Genomic DNA, 21,215 nt, shown 5'->3' with positions numbered 1-21,215 from the left:
TGTTTACTTATTGCTGGAATGAATAAAATATTCCCTCATTATACAAGCTTCGCATCTATATAATAGTGCTGGGATCTTTGGATCACCTTTCCTGCAGTAGTCACAACTGGGGTCCTGGCCCCAATAGTCATTACAGTGCTCCTTATTCGCAACAGTCACATCAGAACCTCTCCGACTTTCTCCCAGTAGTCACTGCCGCAGTCAGTCCCCCAATAGTTATTACAGTGCTCCCTATTCCCCCAGAAGTCACATCAGAACCTCTCCGACTTCCCACCAGTAGTCACTGCCGCAGTCAGTCCCCCAACAGTTATTACAGTGCTTCCTATTCCCCCAGCAGTCACATTAGAACCTCTCCGACTTCCCACCAGTAGTTACTGCAGCAGTCAGTCCCCCCAATAGTCATTACAGTGCTCCCTATTCCCCCAGAAGTCACATCAGAACCGCTATGACTTTCCTCCAGGAGTTACTGCTGCAGTCAGTCCCCCAATAGTCATTACAGTGCTCCCTATTCCCCCAGAAGTCACATCAGAACCTCTACGACTTTCCTCCAGTAGTCACTGCCGCAGTCAGTCCCTCAATAGTTATTACAGTGCTCCCTATTCCCCCAGCAGTCACATCAGAACTTATCCGACTTTCCTCCAGTAGTAACTGCCGCAGTCAGTCCCCCAATAGTCATTACAGTGCTCCCTATTCCCCCAGCAGTCACATCAGAACTTATCCGACTTTCCTCCAGGAGTTACTGCTGCAGTCAGTCCCCCAATAGTCATTACAGTGCTCCCTATTCCCCCAGAAGTCACATCAGAACCTCTACGACTTTCCTCCAGTAGTCACTGCCGCAGTCAGTCCCTCAATAGTTATTACAGTGCTCCCTATTTCCCCAGCAGTCACATCAGAACTTATCCGACTTTCCTCCAGTAGTTACTGCTGCAGTCAGTCTCCCTAATAGTCATTACAGTGCTCCCTATTCCCCCAGAAGTCACATCAGAACCTCTACGACTTTTCTCCAGTAGTTACTGCTGCAGTCAGTCTCCCTAATAGTCATTACAGTGCTCCCTATTCCCCCAGTCACATCAGAACCTCTACGACTTTCCTCCAGTAGTTACAGCAGCAGTCAGTCCCCCCAATAGTCATGGCAGAGCTTCCTATTCCCAAGTTGAACCTCACTGACTTTCCTCCTATAGTTACTGCCGCATTCAGTCCCCCCATTAATCATAACAGAGCTTCCTATTCCCAAGCAGACACATCAGAACCTCTCCGACTTTCCTCCAGTATTGCTACCGCAGTTAGTCTCCCCATTAGTTATTACAGTGCTCCTTATTCCCCAGCAGTCACAGTAGAACCTCTCCGACTTTCCTCCAGTAGTTAATGCCACAATCAGTCACCCAACAGTCATGGCAGAAATACCTACTGTCCAGTTATCACATCAGAACTAATCCCACTTTTTTCTAGCAGTTACGGCTGCAGTCAGTCCCCCAGTAATCATTACAGAACTTCCTAAACCCCAGCAGTCACATCAGAAAGTCTCCCACTTTACTGGAGTGACCATAAGCCTATTACACAGGACTATAAAAAGTGTATCCAGGGACAACACAAGCTCTAAACGGAGGTCACAGATAATTATTGGGGATGAGGGAATAGCTTCAGATAACTCCTTAGCCGAATAGCTGCATTGGGAACCCGGATACCTGGAGCGCTCCCGATAATCAGCTGTACGGCTCCGCAGCTGCATGTGTCATGGCCGTGTGACAATCACAACACATGCATGGAGAGCCTGTGTGTTGTGACTGACACAGACGGCCCGTGACACACGCAGCTGCGGAGCCGTACAGCTGATCATCGGGAGCATGTTCACAGAAAGCAAAGATCATGAAATCTAAAAAACAACAACAAAAAAAAAACACGAATCAAGGTTTAGAGGAGGTTTTAGGCAAAGCATCCTCATTGTCTGATAGAGATTCCTGTGTCTTTCTAATCCTCTTATTCATCCATGCTTTACCAACTTCATCATCTCTGCTCACAGTCAGTGAATGGAAACCTCACAGGCAGAGACTGAACACCAGGACGTCTCTAAGCGTTATCTGAGTTGTGAGGCCGTCACAATCGTGTCAAGCCTAGATCAATCGACTTTAGCAACGTTTACAATTTTATCTTACTTCAACTGTTACATTGTAGCAAAGTATCAGAACAGCAGAGAGAGCGGCAGACCTGTGGGGAACACCAACGAATACATGTTCAATGACCTATTCATGTGTGTTAGCATAAACCCAAAAGACTAAAGATCAGTATGAGGGTATCCTAATTCTCACTCTACAACGGGAATCAGGAAAAAAAAGGAAAAGATTGGGCATATTGAATTTTAATATGCCCAATCATTGCTGTCGTGGTAAAGGTCTTCCTTCAGTCTAAGGTGCTGAAACAGCATTACCCCGCCCTGGGCCCACTACAATGAAGATGGCCACCAGACATCTCTGTCAGTGGCCGAGCTCCTGAATTTTAGCACTTTTTCTATCAATTCTAACATTTTTTTTAATTTGCTACAATCTATTTACTTTACAGGTTGCAACAATTACAAAGATACTAAAAGTATGATCATATAAAGAATAGCGTATGAGAACAAAAATAATATGGTAAACTTTATTAAAGAAAAACACAGCAACAACAGAGGATACAATCCCAAGTAATGCTTAAAACACATAAAAAACCTGGTAGCCACAAGTGTGTCATACAGATGAGCCAAAATGATTAAAGTGGCACCAGACTGAGTGAATAATTATAACAACCAAAACAAAAAGGTAATAATAACCTACCCTACCATATTCATACTAATAAAGCCCAGTACCAAGTGGTACAACCAAGGCTGCACTCCCACGATCAGGAGTCACATAAAATGTACTGCCATAAAGATAGTCTATAGTAAATAAACATAAACGCTACATGGAGCGCTGAAACAGAGTAATGGCAGCCACATAATCGCAAATGGCAGATGAAGTATAGAGATAGTAGATAATAATACTTTACCTAAACACTCAGACAATGGTGCCACTGCCCCTACGCGCGTTTCGGCGGCGTGCCTTCGTCAGGGGGAGTGGCATCATGTCAAAAAGAACACCTTTTAAATGGAGGGAGACCAATAGCACAAAAGTAAGCGCCCAGAGGAAGGTCACATGATATAAGCACAGAGGTGCTGCCGGGAATTGTAGTCCAAGTATGGCGAAAAGCAGACAGCGTCATGAAAACGTCATGACGCACGCGACGCTGACACAGCTGGGGAAAACAAGGTGAATAGGCGCGCCCCCGGCAATCAGCGGCGCCGGTCCAGAGCAACCAGTCATGCGGTCGTACATGGGAGGAAGCTCCGCCCAGCAAACCGCCCACCGCCGGAGAGCGCTGCCCGCACCCGTCAAAACCCCAGAGTGACACCGCGCATGCGAACTTGACCATTTGGGTTAGTGGCATATATTTCACTTATGTATTCATTGCAATTGTCACGTTATTTGTCTATTTTATCCTTCACTTTTTAATATATAGGGGGGATTTCTAATTATTTATTTATATATGTTATATATATCTTATTGTCTATATAGAGTATGGGTTATTTTACCCTCTCGGTTGGGTGTTGACACTGGCTTTATCTTATACCCACGCTTAAATTGTACCCACGCTTAAATTGTACGTTCTTATATACATTGTTATTAGTGGTCCTCCTTGTGTGGTGCCGCCATGGTCAAGTACGCATGCGCGGTGTCACTCTGGGGTTTTGACGGGTGCGGGCAGCGCTCTCCGGCGGTGGGCGGTTTGCTGGGCGGAGCTTCCTCCCATGTACGGCCGCATGACTGGTTGCTCTGGACCGGCGCCGCTGATTGCCGGGGGCGCGCCTATTCACCTTGTTTTCCCCAGCTGTGTCAGCGTCGCGTGCGTCATGACGTTTTCATGACACTGTCTGCTTTTCGCCATACTTGGACTACAATTCCCGGCAGCACCTCTGTGCTTATATCATGTGACCTTCCTCTGGGCGCTTACTTTTGTGCTATTGGTCTCCCTCCATTTAAAAGGTGTTCTTTTTGACATGATGCCACTCCCCCTGACGAAGGCACGCCGCCGAAACGCGCGTAGTAGGGGCAGTGGCACCATTGTCTGAGTGTTTAGGTAAAGTATTATTATCTACTATCTCTATACTTCATCTGCCATTTGCTATTATGTGGCTGCCATTATTCTGTTTCAGCGCTCCATGTAGCGTTTATGTTTATTTACTATAGACTATCTTTATGGCAGTACATTTTATGTGACTCCTGATCGTGGGAGTGCAGCCTTGGTTGTACCACTTGGTACTGGGCTTTATTAGTATGAATATGGTAGGGTAGGTTATTATTACCTTTTTGTTTTGGTTGTTATAATTATTCACTCAGTCTGGTGCCACTTTAATCATTTTGGCTCATCTGTATGACACACTTGTGGCTACCAGGTTTTTTATGTGTTTTAAGCATTACTTGGGATTGTATCCTCTGTTGTTGCTGTGTTTTTCTTTAATAAAGTTTACCATATTATTTTTGTTCTCATACGCTATTCTTTATATGATCATATGTATATGTAGCGTTGAACATACGTGGATTTCTAGATACTCTGGACGTTGTACATGTCTCTAGTTGAGGGTTACTAATTAGTATATATGTACGTCCTTTTCTGTTGAGGGTAACTATTTGATTTCTCTCAAAGATACTAAAAGGTTTAAGAACCTATTCATTATTAAACAAAATCGCTGATCTACTGCAGAGAGGTCCACTTTACAAGGGATATGCAAATGATACTGGAAGTGCAGTGGGCGGGACGGAGCACTTCCATCGCAGAGGGCGGGACGGAGAGCTTCCAACGCAGAGGGCGGGACGGAGCGCTTCCACTGCAGTGGGCGGGATGGAGCGCTTCCACCGCAGAGGCTGACACGGAGCGCTTCCACCGCAGAGGGCGGGACGGAGCGCTTCCACTGCAGAGGGCGGGACGGAGCGCTTCCACTGCAGTGGGCGGGATGGAGCGCTTCCACCGCAGAGGCTGACACGGAGCGCTTCCACCGCAGAGGGCGGGACGGAGCGCTTCCACTGCAGAGGGCGGGACGGAGCGCTTCCACTGCAGAGGGCGGGATGGAGCGCTTCCACTGCAGAGGGCGGGACGGAGCGCTTCCACTGCAGAGGGCGGGACGGAGCGCTTCCACTGCAGAGGGCGGGACGGAGCGCTTCCACTGCAGAGGGCGGGACAGAGCGCTTCCACTGCAGAGGGCGGGACAGAGCGCTTCCACTGCAGAGGGCGGGACAGAGCGCTTCCACTGCAGAGGGCGGGACGGAGCGCTTCCACTGCAGAGGGCGGGACGGAGCACTTCCACTGCAGAGAGCGGGACGGAGCACTTCCACTGCAGAGGGCGGGACGGAGCACTTCCACTGCAGAGGGCGGGACGGAGCACTTCCACCGCAGAGGGCGGGACCAGCTCCCCCCCAAAAAAAAACAACTGATGCAACAGAGGACAGTCGAGAAAAAAAAAATTCTTTTGGATGATAACAAATGTGTGAATCAAGCCTGAGTCTAAGAATGGAGCTGGGATTCGAGGCAGTGGAAGTGCTTTGTTCCACCCACTGCACTTAGATTAATTTGCATATCTCTTCTGAAGTGGAATCCTCTGGATCAGATCAGCGTTTTATTAATATTTGAATTTTTTTTTTTTTTTTTTTACTTTCAATTAAAAATAGATTTTACTTATTGATCAACTTCATTTACGTGTTTGTTTTATCTAAGACGAGACCAAAAATGTCATTCTGCCATTGTTTTTGGATATTAATTTGTCATTTTGTTACAGCATTTATGATAAATAATTCCTGTAGGTTTATAGTATGGGACGTCATAACTGCAGCGATAGCAAATATGTACTATGATAAAAAAACAATAGAAGAATGAAAAAAAAAAAAATGTCACTGGTGTTGTACGAGGACCTATATTTTGAGAGACAAGCTGCAGTCCCATGTCGTTTCAATGGTACAAGTTTTGGGTACACAACTTTTTTGTCAATTTTCTGTTCTATTTTTTTATAGTCAGAGATGTACAAAAACTAGAAGTTCTAGCACTGATTTTTTCCCCCATCATCTGAAATAAAGAAACCGTTTTATAGTGCACGTAAACATTAAGGGAAACCAGAGTTATAACTTTTTTTTGTTTCACTACCTTTGCACTATAAACCTTTAAAAAAAAAAAACAAAAAAAACATTTTTGACCATACGGTCATCTGTGTCAGGGATTATATTTTTGCCTCTTATTTTATTCTATGCAAAGCAAAGTGAACAAAAATAGCAATTCTGGGATTGCTTTTTGTCGGTTATTATACTTTTTTTTTTCTTACCTACAATATTTATTGGCCCCACAACTGAACTTGAACATGCAATCGTTTGATAACAAAGATAATACATTGTGCAGTTATAGTGACAGGCCAGGTCAGGAGACCGACAGCCGGTGTGTGCATGTCAGTCCGTGTTTGGACCATGAAACACGGATGTGTGTATCTGACTTAGATCTGGCACTGGTATGATTTATTAAGCTTCGATTTATGTCGGGCCAAAGGCCAGTGTTAGGCCTCATTTTGCCACAAAACATTGTCTCCCAGCAATCGTGCTGCGTGGAGCCAATGGAGAGTCAGAGGGAGAGATCTAAGGGGTTAAACTACTGGGATCCAAGATATGGCACAATGTGCTTCATCAGCCTGTAATGTAAATGTGCGCCACCTCCCCAGCAAGTCCAGCCTCCCCCTGTGAGCCCAGCCTCCTCCACAAGCCCAGCCTCCCCCACTTCCCTGCACTGTGATAAATATGCCCGGTAATCTCTCTCCATCAATATTACCTAACTTGTACACAGTGTAATCTGGCCATCTGCAGCCATGAAGTAGTCAATTAATTGCGAGCGTAGACACTTATGCGCACAGAACGATCGTTAATATGATCTTTCTGTGTGAACTGAACATAACTTTACAGGCAGCGCATCTCCTGTCCACACACAATGATTTTCCATTTTTAAAGACGCAGTTTGTCTCGCCATTTTCTGAGGCCCATTTATGTTTTATTATTCTGTCCATGACGCCGTGTGGGGGTTTGTTTTTTGGGCAGAGTTGATGTTTGTATTTATACCATTTTGGGCACTTATGATGTTTGATGTTTTTATCATCTTTTACTGTATTTTTTAGAAGCGTGGCAGACTAAATAATGGCAGTCCTGGCTTTTAGATTTCATTTATTTCTTTTCTGCGTTTACCGTGCAGATAAAAAAATGTTTATATCTTCATATATCAGACTTTTACAGAAACGACTATAGCAAATATTTATTTTCTCTATTTAAAGTTATATATCTATTTTGTAATATTTTTTAAACTTTTCTTTCTTTAATTATTACTTTTACTTTTTAGTCCCTTTGGGGCATCTGAACCTGTGATTATTTGATCGCTTATACTGTTTATACTGTAGTACATACTGTACATATATCGTAGCTTGCCATCTGGGCTTCTTAAGAAGATCAAAATGGCAACCATGAGGAACTTCAGCAGACCCCCTAACTGTCATGGTAACCTGTCAAGAATCACAGGGGGGATATTTTTATCATCCTACTGTTGCCACCAACATGTCATTAACCGGGGGTGTTTGGTTGCCCCAGTTCTTTCTTCAGGGATTTATTTATATCCAAATTCTGGCTTGGAACTTGCAGCTCTCTGGCGCCACCTTTACCCTCAGATCAGTCAGGGAACTGCACCTAGGATAATTAGTTGCCAGAAAGGCTGCCCGCTCGTGTACTGACTATTGGGCACGCTGTCATGAGGGTGATATAATTATTCCCAGCCGAAGCCGAGCAATACACTTATAAACCTTGTTCTGTCACTTCCAGCGTTACCCAACAAGCTCAGTATGATCTGCTGCTACCAGCTCCAATTCCTATGACTAACAGTGGGTCAGGAGCCAACTCAATCAGTAGTGTAATTTACTTCAGAGGACGTTGGAGATACGTTATAGAGCAAGGAGGACGAGACTAGTAAATATAACTTACTACAAAAAGATTAGGCAGTGTTTACAAAACTATATAAAACGATATTACCAAAATGAGACAATCTAGTATGCACAGACAATTTCAAAATAAAAGGAATTAAAAGAAGAAAAGAAACTTACAGATCTCTCATATCATGGCTGACCATGCAGCGTGGGGGAGGGGTGACATCAAAATACATCACAGACCGTCTCATAGCTGGCTCCCTGGGCGAAACCTTCATGCTAAATTGAGTTCGCACTATCTTATACCCCCCTGGTCATGACATCACTGAGTGGGCTGCGCCATGGACTCCACTCCCCTTTCCAAAGAGACTCAGAACTTTTTTAAAACTCATATCCGTCATAGCGTACGCTGGGAACATTGTAGAGTGACGATGAAAGTATTACATGTCTTCTCACAAGGTTAGCTTAAGTCTACACATGGGGTAGCTGTGTGACCCAGTTAAGTAGTAATATGTTTCGCCGTTTCTGCTAGGCGCTGCGCTTAGAAAATATTGTGCGTATCGCTCTACCCTGGCACATCGCAAATATGTAACTTTCACACCTATCTCACTACCTGGGGTCAAATTATTTCATCATGAATAACTCTCTGATTCACAATGAAGCACATGGTTCAGACGAAGGAAGGTTTTTCTGCTCCCTCACACATTGTTGAGGGGATGGAGGGGTGGTATAGAATTACACAGACAAAGAGAAGAGCAGCTTTCTAGGCAGTGAGAAAATGGTGGGGGGGTCAAAAAGCCCACAGCGTGTGTCTGTACACAGACCTAATGGATGTAGCAGAGCTCAGTGTGCGTGATAATATAGAATCAAATACATCATATTCCTGACATAACCCATAAGCACCATGCAACAGCATCAGTGATTGACATGGCATTTAAACGGTTAAACAGTAGAGAGAGCTTGCTTGCATATTCTGTGTGTGTGCAGGGAAAGCAAGACACTCAAGCTTATTCTGTGTGTGTGTGTAGGGAACATAGGACCCACAGGCTTATTCTGTGTGTGAGCGAGGGAAGTAGGACTCTCGGGCTTATTGTGTCTGGGAGGTGGAGGCAGACTCACAGACCTAGCAAGTGTGTGGGCAACGGAAGCAGGACTCGCAGGCTTATTCTGAGTTTTGGTGGGGGGGGGGGGGACTCACAATCTTATACTGTGCTTTTGGTGGGGGGAGCAGGACTCTCTCTCTGGCTTATTCTGTGTTGATGGGGTAAGCAGGACCCACAGACTTGCATGCTTCCCTCACATAGGAGAGCAGACATACAGTGGGGGGAAAATTAGTATTTGATCTCTTGCTGATTTTGTAAGTTTAACAGGTTAATTTTAACATTGAGAGATAGAATATCAAAAATAAAACCCAGAAAATCACATTGTATAAATTATATATCTATTTGCATTTTGCAGTGAGCAATAAGTACCGTATATACTTGTGTATAAGTCAAGGCACCTAATTTTCCCAAGAAAAACTGGGAAACCTATTGACTCGAGTATAAGCCGGGTACGCATTGTCCCCTAATCCTTTTCCTGGTATGCATGGCTCCCCGTCCCTACCCGGTTTTTTTTTGCTTTGTTTTTTACAGCTGCTGGAAGACGCGACTGCGGCTGTATCTGTGTGCTATAAGAGAAATGAATATTCAGTGCCAGTGCAGTGAATATTCATTTCACTTTAGCAACAGGCACAGTTACAGCCGCCAGCTACAGCCTCCTGTGACTCGCTGCTCTGCCACTCTCCCTCCCCCGCCGGCTTCTGGGACAATGACTCGTGTATAAGCTGAGGGGTGCGTTTTCAGCACAAAAAAAGTGCTGAAAAACTCAGCATATACATGAGTATATACGGTATTTGATCCACTATCATCCATAAGAGTTCTGGCTCCTACAGACCAGTTAGACACTCCTAATCAACTCGCTACCTGCATTAAAGGCAGCTGTCTTACATAATCACCTTTATAAAAGACTCCTGTTCACCCACTCAATTAATCAGTCAGACGCTAACCTCTACAACATGGGCAAGACCAAAGAGCTTTATAAGGATGTCAAGGACAAGATTATAGACCTGCACACAGCTGGAATGTGCTACAAAACCATAAGTAAGACACTGGGTGAGAAGGAGACAACTGTTGATGCAATAGTAAGAAAATGGAAGAAATACAAAATGACTGTCAATCGACATCGATCTGGGGCACCACGCAAAATCTCACCTCGTGGGGTGTCCTTGATCATGAGGAAGGTGAAAGATCAGCCTAAAACTACACGGGGGGAACTTGTTAATGATCTCAAGGCAGCAGGGACCACAATCACTAAGAAAACCATTGGCAACACATTATGCCATAAAGGTTTAAAATCCTGCAGTGTCCGCAAGGTCCCCCTGCTCAAGAAGGCACATGTGCAGGCCCGTCTGAAGTTTGCCAATGAACACCTGGATGATTCTGTGAGTGATTGGAAGAAGGTGCTGTGGTCACTGGAGACAAAAATTGAGGTCTTTGGCATTAACTCAACTCGCCGTGTTTGGAGGAAGAGAAAAGCTGCCTATGACCCAAAGAACACTGTCCCCACTGTCAAGCATGGAGGTAGAAACATTATGTTTTTGGCTTGTTTCTCTCCTAAGGGCACAGGACTACTTCACTGCATCAATGGGAGAATGGATGGAGCCATTTATCGTAAAATCCTGAGTGATAACCTCCTTCCCTCCGCCAGGACATTAAAAATGGTTCCAGCAAGACAATGACCCAAAACATACAGCCAAGGCAACAAAGGAGTGGCTCAAAAAGAAGCACATTAAGGTCACGGAGTGGCCTAGCCAGTCTCCAGACCTTAATCCCATCGAAAACTTATGGAGGGAGTTGAAGCTCCGAGTTGCCAAGTGACAGCCTCAAAATCTTAATGATTTAGAGATGATCTGCAAAGAGGAGTGGAGCAAAATTCCTCCTGACATGTGCGCAAACCTCATCATCAACTACAAACAATGTCTGACTGCTGTGCTTGCCAACAAGGGTTTTACCACCAAGAATTTAAGTCTTGTTTGCCAGAGGGAGCAAATACTTATTTCTCACTGCAAAATACAAATACATTTATATAATTTATACAATGTGATTTTCTGGATTATATTTGTGATATTCTATCTCTCAATGTTAAAATTAACCTGCCCTTAAAATTATAGACTGTTCATGTCTGTCAGTGGCCAAACTTACAAAATCAGCAAGGGGTCAAATACTTATTTCCCCCACTGTATCTGCTTAAAAGGGAACAATGGCAGCCACAATGCTAAGTTGCTCTAGGACCCATTACTATGAGAAAACAATGGTACAGAGTTCTATTTTGCCTTCAAAGATTTTGTGATTTTATTATCATTGCAAGATCATGGCCGCAAGTTAAAATGATCAGTTGTGGTCAAAACTAAACTTGACATTCATTGGCTATCGTGTAGATAAAGCTCCTTTTCCATCAAACCATTTATTTCGGCTAAAACTGTACTTTGTGTTTACACTGGTTTTTGTGGAATTCTCTGCTGCCTCAACGCCCAGACTGCACACAACCAGATCTTATTAATGACAGTTCACATTACTGTAAGGGTCTGAAAAGGAAACTATATATGATATATGATAGATAGATAGATATATATATATATATATATATATATATATATATATATATATGAATAACAAACTTCCCTTACCATTTCTGCAGGTAGTCCTGCGCCTCTACACGAGCGCCAACCTCAAATGTGATTCCAGGGCGAATCGGAGGCTTCTTACTCATCTTAGAGTCTTCTCTTCTCCCCCCAACCTGTGGAAGGACAAAAGCATCCGGGAATCAGAAATCAACTAATAATGCACCATCTGCAATGATGTCTGAACCTGTCTCACCCTTTAACCTTGGTGCTGGTTTGGAGGCGTGGAGACCAGATCTGATATGTCCGCACAGGACCTGATCAGCCTTCACCTACGCTTGTCCTTCCTGGCACCAAGGGAGTGATTCCGAAAATGTCTCCAGGTACAGCTTGCATGTCATAGTAAAATAATGGTGTCTTTCTTTTTATGCTCTTTTTATACATCCAGGAGGCCGTAATGGCACAACGTTAATAAAATACGTAGCGTAGGACTGCCCCATTATGAGATTGCCGTGAAGTGGCGGGGTAGCTCAAAGAATTGATAAATTATTTGCTAAATGTCTCATATTTGAACTACAGTTAGAATTCAGTAGGTGCATGTGCACCATTTGTATTGCGTTCTGACCATTAGCAGTGCTGGCTTCTCCTTTTTTTTTTTTCATCTGCAATGATAACACGTCCTTGCCCTGTAGTTAGTAAGTAAGGTAAATGCAGCGTATTCAGTCATAACATACCAACAAAAACCATCTTCAACTGATGGCGGGGAAACCCTGCAACATGTTTATGAGAATTATTACATAGTTATCCAAAAATTCTCAGTTGTGGGAAGTGAGAATATTTCAGGACAGTGACCCTGTACTTTGTGGTCGGCTTCACAGCAGATACACCTTTTCTCTGATGTTTAGGTTCTGTTATCCTTGCTGCCGTCTTTTTAGGGTAATAGGTGTTTTCATTTACTTATTTGTCTGCCCCATCACCTTTCGGGTGCGGCTTTATACACTTTCTACCTGCTAGCAATAGTCTCATTTGGATGTCCAGCCGTACTGCTGTAGTATAAGCCAGTCAGTGAAAGACCAGATAGGGTTTCTCTCTCTGCTGTTTATGTTCTTTACCCTGAACCTATCATCTGTTTCTTTTTAGTAAGTAGGCGGCATATTCTCTAACATTACGTACTTAATCCTTTATTTTGTGGGGGGTGGGGGGTTTCTTACTCACTCTGGGATCTTTCTATTTCAGCACACTTTCCCTTCTGTCAGTAATTTACACTTTGCTCTGCTCTCCAGTTCTTTAGGAGGAACGTGAAGCGCTCGACGGCCTTTCAAGCAAGATTGGTCCGAGTAGCCATCGTCTAGTCTGTGCTTAGGGCTATCTCAGATCAAGTAAGAACCACTAGGGATCACAGGGTCAGGATCTCTAGTCTGTACACCGTCAGGGTCAATCATAGTTTTCAGTGCTACCTATTTTCCAGAATGAGTTGCTACTCTATCATAACAACTGCGCTATCTCCGGCAGTCCCATAGAGAGTGAAAGGAGCAGTAGTCGATCATGAGCTCCATCCTGGAATCTGCAGAGCATTCTGACACTACCCACTCCCATTACAACTTATGGAAACAGCTGAACCTGTGTAAACAAAAAGGATGAGAAAAGTGAGGGAATCAGGGCTGTGGAGTCAGTAAGCCAAACATCCAACTCCTGAATTATCCTGACTCCACGACTCCGACTGCACAGCACTGGTCACTACTGAGCATGTACATAAAGTGCAGCACAGATTCATCTCATCTGTGACTCCACAGCACTGGTCACTACTGAGCATGTGCATAAAGTTCAGCACAGATTCATCTCATCTGTGACTCCACAGCACTGGTCACTACTGAGCATGTGCATAAAGTGCAGCACAGATTCATCTCATCTGTGACTCCACAGCACTGGTCACTACTGAGCATGTGCATAAAGTGCAGCACAGATTCATCTCATCTACGACTCCACAGCACTGGTCACTACTGAGCATGTACATAAAGTGCAGCACAGATTCATCTCATCTGTGACTCCACAGCACTGGTCACTAATGAGCATGTGGATAAAGTGCAGCACAGATTCATCTCAACTAAAAGCTGAGATCCTTAGATCAGGAGCAGAACAGACATTTATAGGACATTTCAGAACATTCCCAAATTATTATGGAAAAATGTACAGCACATCCTGCATTTGTCCTACTGTACTCAATTTATTAGATATTTTAGGAGTCGGCCTCTACCAAAATGGATACCAACTCCACAGCCCTGGCGGGAATGCCTCTGCCCCTTCACCATGCTGATCACTGGAACTAGGAGAACTCTATAGGTCCAAAACTGCCCTGATTCATTTCTTGAAATACACTATATGGTGGAAAGAATTGGACATACGTCTTAATTATTGAATTCAGGTGTAACGGCGGCACCAATGCCCTCAGTGTATAACATCCGGCCCCCCCGTAACCACCCGATGTATAACATCCGGCCCCGTCACCACCCGATGTATAACATCCGGCCCCCGTCACCACCCGGTGTATAACATCCGGCCCCCGTCACCACCCGGTGTATAACATCCGGCCCCCGTCACCACCCGGTGTATAACATCCGGCCCCCGTCACCACCCGGTGTATAACATCCGGCCCCCGTCACCACCCGGTGTATAACATCCGGCCCCCGTCACCACCCGGTGTATAACATCCGGCCCCCCGTCACCACCCGGTGTATAACATCCGGCCCCCCGTCACCACCCGGTGTATAACATCCGGCCCCCGTCACCACCCGGTGTATAACATCCGGCCCCCGTCACCACCCGGTGTATAACATCTGGCCCCATTGCGCCCCCCCCACTGTATAAGGATCGGCCCCATTACCCCTTTAGTGTAGAAAGGTCGGTCTCATTGCCCCCCCAGTGTATAACATCAGGCCCCACTGACCCCCGGTATATGACATCCAGCCACGTCACCACTCAGTGTATAATATCTGGCCCCCGTCACCACCCGGTGTATAACATCCGGCCCCCCGTCACCACCCGGTGTATAACATCCGGCCCCCCGTCACCACCCGGTGTATAACATCCGGCCCCCCGTCACCACCCGGTGTATAACATCCGGCCCCCCGTCACCACCCGGTGTATAACATCCGGCCCCCCGTCACCACCCGGTGTATAACATCCGGCCCCCGTCACCACCCGGTGTATAACATCCGGCCCCCGTCACCACACAGTATATAACATCCGACCCCCATCACCACCCAGTATATAACATCTGGCCCCATTGCCCCCCCCCCCCCCATTGTAAAAAGATCGGCCCCATTACCCCTTTAGTGTAGAAAGGTCGGTCTCATTGCCCCCCCCAGTGTATAACATCAGGCCCCACTGACCCCCGGTATATGACATCTAGCCCCGTCACCACTCAGTGTATAATATCTGGCCCCATTTCCCCCCCCCCAGTGTATAACCTCTGATCCCACTGCCCCTAGTGTATAACATCAGGCCCCATTGCCCCCCCACCCCAGTGAATAACAGTCAACCCCATTGCCCTGTGATGTATAATATCAGAGACTAGTCCAAAAAGCACATTAAAGAAATGCCCACTTGGCCGAGGTCTACAGCCCGTGTGAAACAGCTTGAATAGTTTTCATTTGTGGGCGTCAGTAAGAGCAGCAAAGAGAATGCCAGAAGGGAAGGAAGCTGCAAATAGAGCGAACACCACAGGGAAATACTGAGCGAAGGCAAGAGCAGTTCTCTCTGCCCATACACCATCTCTCTTTTCCCAAATGCCATCTCTCTATCTACTGTACGCCGTCTCTCTCCTCATAAGTCGTCTCTCGCTCCACACCGAACATCTATCTCTCCGTCCGTCGTACCTCTCTCCCCTCAGTATGTCGTCCTTCTCCCCTCCATCATCCGTCTCTCTTCTCTGTTGTCTGTCATCTGTCTCCCCTCCGTCATACGTCTCTCCCCTCCATACATCGCCTCTCTCTCCTCTGTTCCTAGTCTCTCTCCACCGTACATCTGTCTCTCCCATGACATGCCTGTTGTTCTCCTTGTTCTTGTCTACCTCCCCTCCTGTCTCTTGCTCTGTCTCCTTTCCCTGTTTTGGCCTTGTGTCTCTCCCCTCCATCGTCCGTCTCTCCCCTCCACCATACGTTATCTCTCTCCCCTCTCTCTTCTCTGTACCTGGTCTCTCTCTCCCCTCTGGTCTTTCCTCCTTACATCTCTCTCTCCCATGACATGCCATCTCTTCTTGTTTTTGTCTCTCTCTATGATTCACTGTCTCTGCCTGTCTCTTGCACTGTCACGGTCTGTCTCTTGCACTGTCACTCTCTCTGGATGTCTCTTGCACTGTCAGTGTCTCTGCCTGTCACTGTGTCTCTTGCACTGTCACTGTTCTCTGTCTGACTCTTGCACTGCCTCTGCCTGTCTCTCACACTGTCACTGTTCTCTGCCTGTCTCTCGCACTGTCTCTGCCTGTCTCTCGCACTGTCACTGTTCTCTGCCTGTCTCTCACACTGTCTCTGCCTGTCTCTCGCACTGTCACTCTGTCTCTTGCACTGTCACTGTTGTCTGCCTGTCTCGTACACAGTCTCTGCCTGTCTCTCGCACAGTCTCTGCCTGTCTCTCGCACAGTCTCTGCCTGTCTCTCGCACTGTCTCTGCCTGTCTCTCGCACTATCTCTGCCTGTCTCTCGCACTGTCACTGTTCTCTGCCTGTCTCTCGCACTGTCTCTGCCTGTCTCTCGCACTGTCTCTGCCTGTCTCTCGCACTGTCTCTGCCTGTCTCTTGCACTGTCACTGTTGTCTGCCTGTCTCTCGCACAGTCTCTGCCTGTCTCTCGCACAGTCTCTGCCTGTCTCTCGCACTGTCTCTGCCTGTCTCTTGCACTGTCACTGTTGTCTGCCTGTCTCTCGCACAGTCTCTGCCTGTCTCTCGCACAGTCTCTGCCTGTCTCTCGCACTGTCTCTGCCTGTCTCTCGCACTGTCACTGTTCTCTGCCTGTCTCTCACACTGTCTCTGCCTGTCTCTCGCACTGTCTCTGCCTGTCTCTCGCACTGTCTCTGCCTGTCTCTCGCACTGTCTTTGCCTGTCTCTTGCACTGTCACTGTTGTCTGCCTGTCTCGTACACAGTCTCTGCCTGTCTCTCGCACTATCTCTGCCTGTCTCTCGCACTGTCACTGTTCTCTGCCTGTCTCTCACACTGTCTCTGCCTGTCTCTCGCACTGTCTCTGCCTGTCTCTCGCACTGTCTTTGCCTGTCTCTTGCACTGTCACTGTTGTCTGCCTGTCTCGTACACAGTCTCTGCCTGTCTCTCGCACTCAGTCTCTGCCTGTCTCTCGCACTATCTCTGCCTGTCTCTCGCACAGTCTCTGCCTGTCTCTCGCACAGTCTCTGCCTGTCTCTCGCACTATCTCTGCCTGTCTCTCGCACTGTCACTGTTGTCTGCCTGTCTCTCGCACAGTCTCTGCCTGTCTCTCGCACTGTCTCTGCCTGTCTCTCGCACTATCTCTGCCTGTCTCTCGCACTGTCACTGTTGTCTGCCTGTCTCTCGCACAGTCTCTGCCTGTCTCTCGCACAGTCTCTGCCTGTCTCTCGCACAGTCTCTGCCTGTCTCTCGCACAGTCTCTGCCTGTCTCTCGCACTGTCTCTGCCTGTCTCTCGCACTATCTCTGCCTGTCTCTCGCACTGTCACTGTTCTCTGCCTGTCTCTCACACTGTCTCTGCCTGTCTCTCGCACTGTCTCTGCCTGTCTCTCGCACTGTCTCTGCCTGTCTCTCGCACTGTCTTTGCCTGTCTCTTGCACTGTCACTGTTGTCTGCCTGTCTCGTACACAGTCTCTGCCTGTCTCTCGCACTATCTCTGCCTGTCTCTCGCACTGTCTCTGCCTGTCTCTCGCACTGTCACTGTTCTCTGCCTGTCTCTCACACTGTCTCTGCCTGTCTCTCGCACTGTCTCTGCCTGTCTCTCGCACTGTCTTTGCCTGTCTCTTGCACTGTCACTGTTGTCTGCCTGTCTCGTACACAGTCTCTGCCTGTCTCTCGCACTATCTCTGCCTGTCTCTCGCACTGTCTCTGCCTGTCTCTCGCACTGTCTTTGCCTGTCTCTTGCACTGTCACTGTTGTCTGCCTGTCTCGTACACAGTCTCTGCCTGTCTCTCGCACTATCTCTGCCTGTCTCTCGCACAGTCTCTGCCTGTCTCTCGCACTATCTCTGCCTGTCTCTCGCACTGTCACTGTTCTCTGCCTGTCTCTCACACTGTCTCTGCCTGTCTCTCGCACTGTCACTGTTGTCTGCCTGTCTCGTACACAGTCTCTGCCTGTCTCTCGCACTGTCACTGTTGTCTGCCTGTCTCGTACACAGTCTCTGCCTGTCTCTCGCACTGTCACTGTTGTCTGCCTGTCTCGTACACAGTCTCTGCCTGTCTCTCGCACTATCTCTGCCTGTCTCTCGCACTGTCACTGTTCTCTGCCTGTCTCTCACACTGTCTCTGCCTGTCTCTCGCACTGTCTCTGCCTGTCTCTCGCACTGTCTTTGCCTGTCTCTTGCACTGTCACTGTTGTCTGCCTGTCTCGTACACAGTCTCTGCCTGTCTCTCGCACTATCTCTGCCTGTCTCTCGCACTGTCTTTGCCTGTCTCTCGCACTGTCTCTGCCTGTCTCTCGCACTGTCTCTGCCTGTCTCTCGCACTGTCTCTGCCTGTCTCTCGCACTGTCTCTGCCTGTCTCTCGCACTGTCTCTGCCTGTCTCTCGCACTGTCTCTGCCTGTCTCTCGCACTGTCTCTGCCTGTCTCTCGCACTGTCTTTGCCTGTCTCTTGCACTGTCTCTGCCTGTCTCTCGCACTATCTCTGCCTGTCTCTCGCACTGTCTCTGCCTGTCTCGTACAGTCTCTGCCTGTCTCGTACAGTCTCTGCCTGTCTCTCGCACTATCTCTGCCTGTCTCTCGCACTATCTCTGCCTGTCTCTCGCACTATCTCTGCCTGTCTCTCGCACTGTCTCTGCCTGTCTCTCGCACTGTCTCTGCCTGTCTCTCGCACTGTCTCTGCCTGTCTCTCGCACTGTCTCTGCCTGTCTCTCGCACTGTCTCTGCCTGTCTCTCGCACTGTCTCTGCCTGTCTCTCGCACTGTCTCTGCCTGTCTCTCGCACTGTCTCTGCCTGTCTCTCGCACTGTCTCTGCCTGTCTCTCGCACTGTCTCTGCCTCTCGCACTGTCACCGTCTCCTCTTCCTGTTTTGGTCTTGGTGTCACTCTCCACCGTTACGTTACATGTATCCCCTGGATGTCTCCGTTCTCTCACCCCAGCTGTCTCCTCTCCCCGTACGTCACGGTGCACACTGCTCAGCCCCTGAAGGACACGGCGTCTCCTCTCGGATTTCGGGGTGTCCTAATCTCCGGGGAGCCTCATCCTTCCAGTAGCAGCTTCTCTGGCGGACTCCCACCCGCAGCTCCCAGAGAGCCCTCTGACCGTCCGCCAGCCAATTGCAGCCTGCAACGTCACAGGTCAAACTATCACAACTTCCGGGTTAGCACGTCAAAGTAGACGCGTACGGCGCCGTCTCCAAGGTGAGGCACACGTGACTTCCGGCGTGGCTGAACTCTTCTGCGTACGGGTCGACAGTTTGATCATGTGACCTGTGGAGTTACGTGGGCGGGGCGAATAGAACGCTCTCTCCATGAAGAGTGACTAGGGCACTGGAGATGTTGGTGGAGTGGCCGGTTAGGGAAGATTGTAGATGGGAGAGGTTAGAGAGAGGAAACATTCTAAGCAGTGAAATACAGAAGCTAAGAGGAGACTTAATCAGAGTAACACTAAAGGCTCATACAGATGAGATGGTGGTCGGCTGAGCGATGGTTTGATCGATCATTCTGCCCACAGCCTCGGCTGGCTCTCCCATGCACAGGAGGCCTCTCAGCTGAGCACTCCTGTGTTCTCTATGAGAAACACCTCTGCTTGCGAATTATCTCTGGGAAATCAAAGTGATCAGTGATGTGATTTGGACATGACCAATTGACATCTCTTTAATGCTTATGGGGGCTTAAGAGTTTTTGTGGTTTTAATGGTAGGAAGAGAGCAGAATTCTGGAGATATTTTTAAAGACAGGTGACGTGAACGAGTCAGTGATTGGATATAGTGATCGGAGGAATGCTCTGAGTGAAAGACAGCGGGGATTATGGTGATGCCACACATGGAAATGAAATGGATCAGATTTGCGTAGATTAATACCGGGCGGAAACAGAGAAAGTTCAGTTTAGGAAAGATTCTGTGTCAGAAGGAGGACATGATATTAGAGATAGTGGACAAGCAATCCCTGGTATTCTGTAGTAATGTGGTCGTGTTGATGTCAGGAGAACATGTGTATAATTGGGTGTCATTAGTGTAGGGCTGGTACTGTAAACAAATCTGATGGTGACTTTTCCAATACAGAACAATATACAGAGAGAAAAGATGAGGAGCCTCGACCGTAAGGGGAAGAAAAGCCGGCCAAAGGGATCTGATCATGGCTCTTACTATGAATGATTCAATGGTAGACCACAACGTGTTTGGCCAGATCAGTTATGAAAGTTGGACTGAAGTCTGGTTCAATCCTGATAGATGGATAAAGCTGTTCAAGATTACGGTTTGAGAGCCAGAGCAAGCGGGCCCCGGCTCAGGGAGCATTGTGTCTCTATATTTAAAGTAGTTCTTCATTTAATTCCCGTAGAATGTAAGTCCGCAAGGGCAGGGTCCTCCCCCCTCTGTACCAGTCTGTCATTGTAAATTTGTGTACTGTAAATGATATCTATAACCCTGTATGTAACCCTTTCTCATGTACAGCACCATGGAATTAATGGTGCTATATAAATAAATAATAATTTAATACACTTGCTGCAATTCTTATTTATTGGAGGGGGATCTCTTGGAGCTAGCTTGTGCACTCGTAATACATGTGTCACCTAGCCACCAGTCAGTCCGTTCTAGAATCTGTGCCGTTGTCGTGGACTGGACCTGATTTGCTTCTAAGACTTAATGGAGGCCTGACCTTCAAATATAGTTGTTTGGCAGATAATGAAGACTTGGAGACCCTTCTTTTCATCAACTGTGGGGGTCTCAGAGGGTGGATCCACATTGATCATTCTTTTATAACCTGTAAACTGACAGATTTTCAAAGTGAAATAATGCACGGTATGCGCAGTCCCTTGACACATATTGAAAGTGTCTCTCCTGTTATGATCTGGTGACTTTGGAGCCACATGAGACTTTCTCAGGAGAAGTGGAACCTGTACTGACCGCAAACCCTGAACTAACACCGCAACTAGAAGTAGCCGTGGGGTGTGCCTAACAAACCCTAGACACCTCGACACAGCCGGAGGACTAAATACCCCTATAGATAGAAATAGGAATACTAACTTGCCTCAGAGCAGAACCCTAAAGGATAGGCAGCCCCCCACAAATATTGACTGTGAATAGGAGAGGAAAGACACACACAGGCAGAAAACAGATTTCAGCAAAAGAGGCCACTCTAGCTAAACAGGGAAAGATAGGACAGAATACTAAGCGGTCAGTATTAA

General features: G+C 47.1%; 1 protein-coding gene across 1 annotated transcript in view; it reads right to left on the bottom strand.

Annotated features, from left to right (window-relative positions):
• The window catches only part of PHF20L1 (PHD finger protein 20 like 1), a 102,006-nt gene extending 82,829 nt beyond the window's left edge, over positions 1–19,177 (bottom strand). Inside the window, exons 1-2 of the mRNA XM_077271259.1 lie at positions 18,964–19,177; positions 11,730–11,839 (exon numbers count right to left, since the gene is read on the bottom strand). Of these exons, the coding sequence (XP_077127374.1) occupies positions 11,730–11,812 (83 nt within the window). The 5' untranslated portion in view covers positions 11,813–11,839; positions 18,964–19,177. The remainder of the gene's footprint in view (positions 1–11,729; positions 11,840–18,963) is intronic.
• Between the last annotated feature and the right edge of the window lie 2,038 nt (positions 19,178–21,215).

This window comes from Ranitomeya variabilis, chromosome 6 (genome assembly GCF_051348905.1).
Source record: "Ranitomeya variabilis isolate aRanVar5 chromosome 6, aRanVar5.hap1, whole genome shotgun sequence".
NCBI lineage: Eukaryota > Metazoa > Chordata > Amphibia > Anura > Dendrobatidae > Ranitomeya > Ranitomeya variabilis.
Note: the sequence above shows the minus strand (reverse complement) of the source record. Positions and strands in the feature narration are given on the sequence as shown.